This window comes from Gekko japonicus, unplaced genomic scaffold (assembly GCF_001447785.1).
Source record: "Gekko japonicus isolate JY-2015 unplaced genomic scaffold, Gekko_japonicus_V1.1 scaffold458, whole genome shotgun sequence".
Lineage (NCBI taxonomy): Eukaryota > Metazoa > Chordata > Lepidosauria > Squamata > Gekkonidae > Gekko > Gekko japonicus.
The window spans coordinates 248976-260660 of NW_015176465.1; the positions used below are offsets into that span (position 1 = coordinate 248976).

Here is an 11685-nt window from a genome sequence, read left to right on the forward strand (position 1 = left end):
TTTCTAGGGGACACCGAGCACAGGCCACCACTGGCCCTTCCCACCATGCACTGCAAGCAGTCCTGCAGGCCCGTTCCAGCCTGGGTCCTGGTCTGCCTCAGCAGGGGGTGGAAGAAAGCCAACAGGGCCGGCTTTGCTCCTTTCAGCCCCCTTGCTCCTCTCTGCTGGACAACCCACAGATCCCCCCAGGTGAGGAAGGTGAAGGTCATCCGCAGCCATCGGGTCAAGGCCTGCTTGCCTCAGGGGTGGCAGTTTGAAGGTGTGGCTCTCGGGCGCCATTGGAAGCTGAAGGAAGCCATCTTCTTGCCCCAGGGGGAGTCCCGGGCTGTAGTTGGCATCCCATCCACTCTGAGCGGGCCTCACCTTGCCCCTGAGCCAGACAGGAGAGATGCGGGGGCTCCTGGCTCTGTCCAGAAGCGCAAGCAGACAGAGGCTCCCCTGCCCCCGGGCTGCTTGGCACCTGCACTGGTCTCATGGCCCCCCTGCCTCAATTTCCCCCGGGAACAGAGTTTCAGCTCAGCTGGAAAGCCGTCGTCTGCCTGCCTTCCGGGCAACTTGCAGCCAGCCTGCTTTTCCCTGCCCCTGCTGTGCCAGAGCCCCTCTTGCCAGTGGAACAAAAGGTTTAGCAGCCAAGCTGGCTGGAAAAGCAGGATGGAGCCGGCAAGGGCATCTCTCTCTCTCTTAATTAGGCCACCACTAATTAGTCACTAATTAGCACCAGCTCATCTGCAATTTCTGATGCCTCAGTGGCATCTTTTGGCTTTTTGTCCTTTACCGGACATTTTAGCACCTTGGGAAGTTTGGAATAAAATTGGTCTAGCACCATTAACTGGAATAAAGCCTCAAAGTCCCCAGCTTTTGCGTCTTCCTTCTCCTCCTCCCCATTTCACTCATTTTTACCACGTACTCCAAATAGGTTCTGCATTGCTGTGGGGTGTCTCCCACTGCCCAGCACCTGGTCACCACGGGGACAATTTACTGCCTTGCGCACCCCTGGAGGAATGGCCACTTGTCAACTGCAGGTCTTCCCCCCTGTGTTCCTTTTAAAATAGCATGTCTGGGACGGTGGAAGTCTATGTGGTACAGAGAACCACGGCCAGCATCAAACGTTGTAAAGTATTTACTAAAAAGAAAATGTTTACAAGCATACTTTTAGTACAGCATCAGACTGAGCAAGGGATACAAAAGAAATTGTCCCTCTCTCTAGACATGCCCTATCAGATGTTAAAATCTTAGGTTGTTACAGATCCCTATAGAGTTTCCAGTACCTTAAACTTTGCTCCAGCTCTTGAGGCGAGTATATGATCAATGGCTGCCTTGTCAGTGGAGGGGGCTGTGTGTGCTCATTGGTCCAGCACCCAAAGGAAAGACAGCTTGTGACAGAACAGGCCTGCTCCGATTTACAGAGGCTGTTCTGCCTGCCCCCTCGGATTCCTGGAGAGTGCTATTCCACTTCCTGCTCAGTTTAGCGGAGCTGAATGAGAGGAACAGGACTCTCAATCCCCCTCCCCAGGTTTGAGGCCTGGCCTCAAGGTCTCTTGCTACCCAGCGCCTGGTTACCACAGAGACCAAATGCAACTTTGGTTTTCCTCTGGAGGGTGGGCAACAGGTTCCCTGACTGCTTCCCTCCCAATCTGGGAAATTAATAGTGTATCCAAGTGATTGGAGGGCTATGTGGTACAGAAACTTAGGGCCACATCCAGTATTAAAAAGGATTTATTAAAAACAAAGTAAGTCCACGCACACTGAATCACAACAACAGGTCAGCACACGGAAGAACAGAGAAAAGTTGGTTATAAAGCCATCCTGCTTTCCCTGGTTCTAAAACTTACTCTAACTAGATGTCACAATCAGAGGGGGTACGTACAAACTTAGATAGTTACACAAGGTTCTGAAGATGTCCCATTACCTCGGGCTCCCTGCAGCCAGCGGGCCAGGCCACATGGCCAGGATGGCTCCTGGCCTGCAGAACAGAGCTCAGCAGTCTGTCCTCTTCCAATGACCAGCACCAAGAGACCCTCCCTCCTGGGAGCAAGCAATTTTATTAAGCCTTTGACTCCACCCATTTTTACATCACTTTCGCCACCCCTTTTGACCTGGTCCTCCCAGGTCACACAGGTGGACCCTGGGACATCCAGGTGCATCCTGGGCCACACAGGTGCATCCTGGGCCACACAGGTGCATCCTGGGAGTCCTGAAAGGCATTCTGGGAAATCTCCAGGAGTCCCCTGGAGATTCCTAACACCAAATCTCTCAATTAACTTTGCTAGCTGAGTCATTTGCATAACTGAGGCCCCGGTCACACGAGCCGGATATCGTGGGGGAAGGCGTGGCTAATTGCAGTTTGATCCGCGATTACGCGGTTTGATCCGCGATTACGCGATTAGATGTGCCGGTGGCACACCACGGGTCCTTCCCTCGGTGCTGGCGAGTAAACAAGGGACCGGAGGGGAATGCTGCGCGCCGGTGCGATCACACCACTGGTGTCTGGAGGCAGCCCATGGCAAACGTTTACTAGTACCTTGGAGGTACTAGTTTTTTAACGCGCATTGTACGCACCTTCGGCGGGGAGCCACGGGTTCGCCACAGGAGCACTGCGCTTCCCAGATGTTGGGGTGAGATCGCACCCGGAAAATCCGTGGGACTCCCGTGCCTCTCCCGCGGCAACTTTGCCGTGTGACCGGCAATGTTCCCTCTAAGCTGTGGAGTCTTGTGAACAAAAATTCTACTTTGTGAGCTACTGGCATTAAAGCTGTGAGCGAGCAATTTGGCTACTGCATAAATTAGTTTACTCTGGAGCCATCCTTCCTGAGCTAAGACAAAAATGTATGAGCCGGAGGCTAAAAAACTGTGAGCTAGCTCACGCTAACTCAGCTTAGACGGAACACTGGTGACCGGGGCCTATGGCTGGTCATTAACCTAGCTTCCTGCCCTTCCAGGAGAAGAGGGGGAAAAAACGCAGGAACACTTTAAAAACTCGGAGGGGGGGCCATTCTTTCTTGTTGCAAGGAGATTTTATCATACCTTTCCCCCCACCCACTGACTAAGTCACACCAGATCGAAGAGGCATTTCCGGGAAATCTCCAGGAATCTATTTCCTGGAGACCTTCTAGCATTTCATTCCTTCAAAACTCTCTGCTCGCTGCTTGAAGGATGGGGGGGGGGGCTAGACCTATTTAGCTTTTCTTAAGAGGTAGCTGAGGATATGTCGGAAAGCCATTGACCCACTTCCTTCTTACCAGCCTGGTCTCCTCTGCCCAGGAAAAAAATAAATAAAAACCCTGTTAAAATACACAGTGGAGGTTTTTGCTCCTCTCAAAACTCCCAGGCAAAAAATGCATTTCACAGCTAGATGGAATCAGCTAACTCCACTACTATCGTCAACAAATGCAACAACTACAGCGCTGCAATAGTCCACATCAGTTGTGCTAGTGTCATCACTGCTTTTGAGAACAAATAAATTGCCACAAACCAGTGCATGAAAGAAACCAGGTCCGTGCGAGGAAGACACAGAGAAGCAACCCACTGGGATGCAACGCTGACCGCCTCTTAATGGGCGAGGGAACCCACTGTGACAATAAAAGGAGGGGGAAAAGATTGACCCTCCTGGCAGCGTCAGCTGAGAAGATGCATTTTATTTGTTCATGGAGTGTTAGTTCCCCAAGGAGCTGTGTAGCCTTGACGCATCAAGAAACACAAAGTTGTTTTATATTTTATTGAAGGCTAAGGGAGTCCATTTTCCAATGCTGATCATAATTAAAACCATCATTCATATCATTGATGTCAAGATTATTAACACAAATTACTACTATTATTAACACCATGCGCTCTCAAACACCCCCCCCCCCAAGGCATAATCACTGCTAATATCACATGCTGGTCTCATCATTTTAGTTGTATTGAAAATACAGCCTCATCATTAATTTTTTAAAAGAATTACATAGGGTTACCAGACATCCTCTTTTTAGCGGACATGTCCTCTTTTTTGGGTGTCTATCCTCTTTTGGGCCGTTTTTTGAAAAACTGATGAAACTGTCCTCTTTTGAGGTTTGAAGGTTAGGAATATTCCTAGAACAATGTTTGTCCAGTGGTATTTTTAAGACCAACAAAGGCTGCGGTCACACACACGAAATAATCCCCTTTCAATGCACTGTCCAACTGGATTTTTACTGTGTGAACTGCCAAATCCAATTCAAAAGTGGATTGAAAGTGGATTATTTCGTGTGTGTGACCGCAGCCAACGTTTTATTCAAGGGATAAAACTTTGTGGGTCCTAAAGGTGCCACTGGACTCAATCTCTGCTCTGCGGCTTCTGACCAACAGGGCTATTTATCAGGGATATTCCCAGTAGCAATTCTCAAGGCTTAAATCGTAGGGGTATTTAAAATGAGATTTGTCATAGCGATCCCCAATGCTCCCTCTAACGTGTGGAGTCTTGTGAGGAAAAATTCTACTCTGTGAACCTTTGGCATTAAAGTTGTGAGCGAGTGATCGGTCTACTGCATACTGCATTAGTTTGCTCTGGAGCCCTCCTTCGTGAGCTAAGACAAAAAACCTGTGAGCCGGAGGCTAAAAAACGGTGAGGCTGCTCACACTGACTCAGCTTAGAGGGAACACTGGTGCCACTTGTTTGAAGTAGTCAGTCAGGAATACGACCTCTTTTTGGGTTCACGAAATATGGTAACCCTAAATTAAAGAAATACTTCAAACATATGCAACCACTTTATTTTTAAATGTAAATATTTTCTTTAAACTTCCACTACAAAAAAAGCATAACCCCCCAAATTAATAATCTGAAGCACGGAGGAGTTAAGTGAATGGGGCAGGCATAGTAAAGCCACAGTCCAGGAGATTACTCATCTAAAGATATGTCCACCATAGTTTTTTTTTTTTTAATTGCAACACAGTCACAAGCCACGTAGCAAGCCACTTCCGACACATAGTGGCAGGCTTGTGTAATCTCGTGGGTGAGTGACATCTCCTGCTGGGTGTATACGAGCACTTAACCTGCCCCTAACCCAGCTGTCTGGATTGCAGCCAGTATGCTAGGATCCAAAGATTCCCCTTTGTGTGTGTACCCTAGTTTGTGTATTTTGGCTGCAATCCCCAGTGCTACATGAGCACCTATTTTGGAGTGTCCACTAATTTCCTGGAGTGGCTCTTAGAGGAGGGGATTTGAAAAGTAACAGTAGTACTGGGGTGGGGAAACTCAAGCTCTGCAATGCCAGTAAACTTTGCCTGAAGCTCTTTGGAACTCCCTGCTGCTTTGCAGGAGGTATGTAAATTATTCTATAATTAAAAAGTGGTACCAAAGCCACCATTACCAGCATTTAACAGAGGTCTCTGGCAGTGTTCCCTCTAAGCTGAGTGAGTGTGAGCTAGCTCACAGTTTTTTAACCTCTGACTCATACATTTTTGTCTTAGCTCAGGAAGGAGGGCTCCAGAGCAAACTAATTTATGCAGTATCCAAATCACCTGCTCACAACTTTAATGGCCAGTAGCTCAGAAAGTAGAATTTTTGCTCACAGGACTCCACAGCTTAGAGGGAGCATTGGTCTCTGGTACCATAGTACTATAGTTGAACCTTCCAGTTAAGTGCTTTAGTGTTGCTTTAGCAGAAGAAAAGGTTTAAAACCTTTGACATGTTAGGCATCTCCTTTTTATTTATACAAATGCCTTTTCTGTCTTAGGAGCATTGAACTTTTAAAAACGTTTATAAGTAGAATATACCTGCAGCAGCCAAACATGCATGTTGGAAACTGACAGCATCTGTTAATTCTTACGGTTGTTTTAAAGTTTTGTCTTTAATGATAAGGTGAATCTTAATGAAGTTGTGTTGTGTTTGTTGTTGTACTGCAGAGTTTGTTTCATTAAAAAGTATTTTGCATACAATGCAGGTCTACATTAACATCAGAAATAAAACATTTATGTATACAAAAATAACAATAACAATAATAGTACTAACAACAACACAACATACGGAAAAAATAACGCAACCCAAGCCTGAGAACAGCGCATGCGCCCAACGAAAGCTCCTTTTGGTGTCAGGAGCCGAACCCGCTCCGCGTCCAATTAGAGACGCGGAGCGGCAGCACAGGGCGGGGCAAAAATGCAGCCGCGCCCTTCAGCCCGACTGCGAAACGGAGATACAAATCTGCGCACGCGTGAGATCCTCTCCCTCCCCGATACAAATCTGCGCACGCGTGAGATCCTCTCCCTCCCCGGGTCCTTTTAAAATTCACGTCGGGGCGGAGCCTGAAGGAAAGGCGTGGCCGGCCATCATTGGGCCGTTGTGTCTCTGGGGGCGGGCTCAAAGGGAAGGGCGGACGCCGGAAGTGGGGTCCGGAAGTGGGGTCCGTAGCGGCGGCGCCCCTAGCAACGGGGCCGGCTGGTCGGGGGCGGGCTGCGGCCCGGAGGCGGCGATGGCGGAGAAGTTCGACTCCCTGGAGGAGCACCTGGAGAAGTTCGTGGAGAACATCCGGCAGCTGGGCATCATCGTCAGCGACTTCCAGCCGAGCAGCCAGGCCGGCCTCAACCAGAAGCTGTGAGCGGCGCCCCTCCGCCCCCATCCCCGTAGTTTGGGGGGGGGGCAGCGGAGAGTTGGCTCGGTGTGTGTGTGTGTGGGGGGGCCAGGCTGAGAGGACGCGACTGGCCTGGGGTGTGTGTGTGTGTGTGGATTCGAATCCAGGTCTCCCGGGTGGATTTGAACCCAGGTCTCCTTGAGTCTAGCCGTTATGCCCGGCTGCAGGAAAGAGCAAGAGCCCAGGAGCACCCTAAAGGTAAAGGTTTCCCTTTGCTCGAAAGCCAGTGGAGTCCGACTGACTCTAGGGTTGCGGTGCTCATCTCCGTTTCCAAGCCGAAGAGCCAGCGCTGTCTGAAGACGTTTCCGTGGTCATGTGGCCGGCATGACTAAACACCAAGGCGCACGGAACGTTGTTCCCTCCCCACCGAAGTGGTACCTATTTAGGAAAAGGTAAAGGTTTCCCTTGCTCGAAAGCCAGTCGAGTCCGACTCTAAGGTTGCGGTTTTCCAAGCCGAAGAGCCAGCGCTGTCCGAAGACGTTTCCGTGGTCACGTGGCCGGCATGACTAAACACCAAGGCGCACAGAACGATGTTCCCTCCCCACCAAAGTGGTACCTATTTAGGTAAAGGTAAAGGTTTCCCTTGCTCGAAAGCCAGTCGAGTCCGACTCTAGGGTTGCGGTGCTCATCTCCGTTTCAAAGCCAAAGAGCCAGCGCTGTCCGAAGACATTTCCATGGTTATGTGGCCGGCATGACTGAACACCAAGGCACACGGATGATGTTCCCTTCCCACCGAAGTGGTACCTATTTAGGTAAAGGTAAAGGTCTCCCTTGCTCGAAAGCCAGTCGAGTCCGACTCTAGGGTTGCGGTGCTCATCTCTGTTTCCAAGCCGAAGAGCCAGCGCTGTCCGAAGACGTTTCCGTGGTCATGTGGCCGGCATGAGTGAACACCAAGGCGCACGGAACGCTGTTCCCTTCCCACCGAAGTGGTACCTATTTAGGAAAAGGTAAAGGTTTCCCTTGCTCGAAAGCCAGTCGAGTCCGACTCTAGGGTTGCGGTGCTCATCTCTGTTTCCAAGCCGAAGAGCCAGCGCTGTCCGAAGACGTTTCCGTGGTCATGTGGCCGGCATGAGTGAACACCAAGGCGCACGGAACGCTGTTCCCTTCCCACCGAAGTGGTACCTGTTTATCTACTTGCAATTACTTGCTTTCGAACTGCTAGGTTGGCAGGAGCTGGAACCAGAGATGGGAGCTCACTCCATCATGCGGCACACTCGGGTCTCAAGCTGCTGAACTACTGACCTTCCACAGCCTGCAGTTCAGTCTCTTAACCACTTGAGCCACCGCTCAAAAGGCCAGCAAAATTAGTGAAAGGGGGAGGAGCTTTCTCTCAGTCCCAGGTCACGAGGTTTCTCAGTCTTTCAGGTGCTCCTGGACGCCTGCTGTTTTCTGCTGCTGCAGACAGACTGACCTGGTGACCAGGGCTCCCCCTAAGCTGTGAGGTCTTGTGCGCAGAAAGTCTACTTTATGAGCTCCTGGCATCAAAGTGGTCAGTGAGGGATTTGGCTCCTGCATAAACTCAGTTTGCTCTGGAGCCCTTCTTCCCGAGCCAAGACGAAAACGTGTGAGCCGGAGGCTAAAAATCTGTGACCTAGCTCACACTTAACTCAGCTTAGAGGGAACACTGCTCTAAGTTGTGGCATCTCGTGACTCTGGTGGTACTAACAGGTGTCTGCTTTTGCCTAGGAATTTTATGGTTACTGGCTTGCAAGATATTGACAAGTGCCGACAGCAACTTCATGATATCAGTGTGCCTCTGGAAGTCTTTGAGTAAGTATATGGCATTGTTCTAGCCAATAACGAAGTTGGGAGTGTTCATGGAAGCACAGAAAGCCTCATCTCTTTAAAACGGGGGGTCTGAGCATGACTGCAGGCCTGTGTGTATTTCCAGTCCCAAAAGGCAACATATTGTGTGAAGATTGTTGACACTGGGCTTTCTGCCAACAACTTCTCAGTTATAACTCCTTTCCCTAGTTCTCTTGACCACAGATAGACTTCTGGAAGTGGTATCATTTTTTATTTTTTGTTTCTCTATGAAATTTTCACTTTTAGCTATATATATTTTTCACTGAAAAACAGTACCTTTCTGGAGGCCCAGGGAGTTTGGTGCTCACGCTGTGCTGGTTATCTTAATTTCAGGTAGCTTGCACGTATACTGGATGATCAGGCCAATATAAGAAAATACTACCATAATGTTCTTAATCTTCCCGGTCTAAACCATTCCTTGTGTTCATGTACATGTTCCAGAAAGCGATATAGATAGATGGTCCAAACACCTGTATTACAACAACTTAGACTGCTAAGAAAGGATAATCATACTTACAAATTTGGTTTTATTTCTCTAGGTACATAGATCAAGGCCGCAACCCCCAACTATATACTAAAGAATGTTTGGAAAGGGCTTTGGCTAAAAATGAGCAGGTGAAAGGCAAAATTGATACCATGAAGGTAAGGTGGACATTCTGCATAATATTGATACTGTTAGTTAATAATGACTTCGTGTTATTATTTTATATGGTTCTGTTTGTGCATAAAGGAAGTCTTCTTGATTTATGGTTGAAGTCTGAAATTCTGAGACAAAATCTAAAAAAAACCCTTTGAATTCTCAGAAGTTTACTGGTCACAGGCCCCGGTCACACGGAGCATTAGGCACGCTAGAGAGACGGAAGATAGGCGGATTTTTCGGGCGCAATCTCACCGCCACATCTGGGAAGCGTAGAGCTCCCGTGGCTCACCCGAGGCTTCACTCTGAGGCTTCACTAGTTGTAAAAAACTAGTACCTCCGAGGTACTCGCTTCCGGAAACCACGGGGCAAGGGTGGGCGTCAGATCACGTTTCCGGTGTTAGCTCGTAGCATCCGGCGCCCGCCCATGTCCTGTCGCGAAAAGTTTTTTTTTTGTCAAGTCTCCATGGGTGTGCACAAGCACCCAACGGCGCATGCAAACACTTGGGTTAAAAAAACAACACAACCCCCGCGGCGGCGCTTCTTTGCTGCGCCGCAGGAGTGAGGTGTGATTGGCACCTCCCCCCAACCACGGGACGTCGGCGCGATGTCGGGCGGAATGTTTGATCTGGCTGCCGCGTGGTAGTTTGCTCCGGGCAAACAGCCACGCCTCCCCCCCCCGCGATATCCGGCCCGTCTGACCGGGGCCACAATTTGTTACGTCCCAGTTCTGCATCCCATGATTTGTTTATCCTGCAGATAAGTAATTCATTGTGCCAGGATGCCCACAATAGCATTGACGTGATGTTGGCATTGCACACAACTCTTATGATTGCCTTTTCTAATCTGAGCATGTCAAACATTCAAAGTGGTAGTTCTTAAACCATGCTTGTGGGAAAAAACCCTAGCTTTTGGTCGGTAATATACTCAGATGATGTCCCGTCTTGTTGGAGTAAACCCTAGGAGAACAGCTAGATCAGAGTAAAATGTTGTGTCGATCACTGTCCTGCAGTCTGGTGAAAGGTTTGACTGTTAAGATTGACCTGATAGGTTTGCACTCTTAGTATGAGGCCATCAGTTTGGCGGTGGATTTACTTTGGTGATCGTGCCAGCCATTAACTGTCTTGTGTTTGCATCTTGGAGGTGTTTACTGGTCACATTTTTATACCTCTAAAAATGCTCACTCCACCTGTGCATGGTTTGGTGATAGAGCATCTGCTTGCCATGGCGTGCATGCAGAAGGTGCAGTCCCTGTTCAGGCAATAGGTGATGTGACAGAGCTCTGCTGGAGATTAAAGAAGAAGAAGAAGAAGAGATTGGATTTATACCCCGCCCTTCACTACCCAAAGGTGTCTCAGAGCGGCTTACAAACTCCTTTCCCTTCCCCTCCCCACAACAGACACCCTGTGAGGTGGGTGGGGCTGAGAGAACTCTGACACAAACTGCTCTTTTTCAAGGACAGCTGTGCCAGAGCTTGCGACTGACCCAAGGTCACATCAGCAGGTGCAAGTGGAGGAGTGGGGAATCAAACCCGGTTCTCCCAGATTAGAGTCCACACACTTAACCACTACACCAAACTGGCTCTCTGCCAGTCTGAGTAGACACAGTACTGACCTTGAAGGACCAATGGTCTGATTTAGTATAAGGCAGTTCTGTGTAGTGATCAATTTTGGACTGTTTCCAGATGTATCCCCCCACCCCACCCCAGTGTCTGTGTAAATACACAAATGCTGGGTGTGCCCCTTATTACCATGTCTCAAAAAAAGACCTGCTCTCACATGTGCAATTCTCTTTTTCTTCTAGAAATTCAAAAGCTTGTTGATTCAAGAGCTGACAAAAGTGTTCCCGGAGGACATGTCCAAATACAAAGCTATTCGAGGTGAAGATCCTTCTCCTTGAGCATTAACCATTTCCATTACTGCACGTTCTTCTCTGGGAACTACAGATAGGCTATCGGACAATATTGACTAGCTCAGAGGAATGAAGAAATCCAACTTTCCTGCTGGGCGATGTTATGCTGGCACTTTGTTCCGTGGCCAGAAAGTAGGCTGATTCCTGCGGTGGCTGGTCAGGAAACCTGAATGGCTTCAAGACTCTTGGTTTCAGCAGCTGGCTTCATGTGCTGTTTGTCAGTTCTGCTGTTTTTTCTAATGTGCTGTTCAAACTTTTCAACATATCCTGCCCTGTGTGACAGGCAAAGCAGCTGTGCGTCTGTTGTTTTTGGTGCAACACACCTAAAAAAATGAAGCAGAATAAATGTTATCTTTTGCAAGAAAATTAAAAGGCTTGTGCTTTTCATTACACTGAAGGGCTGCTGGAATAGTAGAAATTGTTTCTGTGATTATTTTTTTTTGTATAAAAAGAACAAGCCAAAATACACATGGCAAACTTTCTTAGATTTCTCACTTTTATATGTAATAGCACCACCACCACCCCCCACAATGTTTGGGCATCAACTGCAGCTTAATTCATGATCTTGTTGGGTTACCTTGCATAGTAAAGGCCTTGAAAGAGTTTTTTTGCATTTTGTGTGGTTCCTTGGAGTTTTGTACAGTACCTGTACTGATGAAATGTTGAAGATGGAAGGGCTTAAAAACATGGTGATTAGGGGATGCCTCATTTCACTGTAGCATCCAGTGATAACTTGTGCATGTGTGGATG

The 11685-nt window shown here is 48.5% G+C and overlaps 1 protein-coding gene across 1 annotated transcript; it reads left to right on the plus strand.

Moving 5' to 3' along the window:
* The first annotated feature begins 6327 nt into the window (after nucleotides 1-6327).
* MED10 (mediator complex subunit 10) lies at nucleotides 6328-11457 on the plus strand. Its single transcript, XM_015427086.1, has 4 exons — nucleotides 6328-6544; nucleotides 8268-8351; nucleotides 8927-9029; nucleotides 10828-11457. Exons 1-4 carry the CDS (start codon nucleotides 6423-6425, stop codon nucleotides 10921-10923), a joined length of 405 nt encoding a protein of 134 aa, XP_015282572.1. The 5' UTR covers nucleotides 6328-6422; the 3' UTR covers nucleotides 10924-11457.
* The last annotated feature ends 228 nt before the right edge of the window (nucleotides 11458-11685 follow it).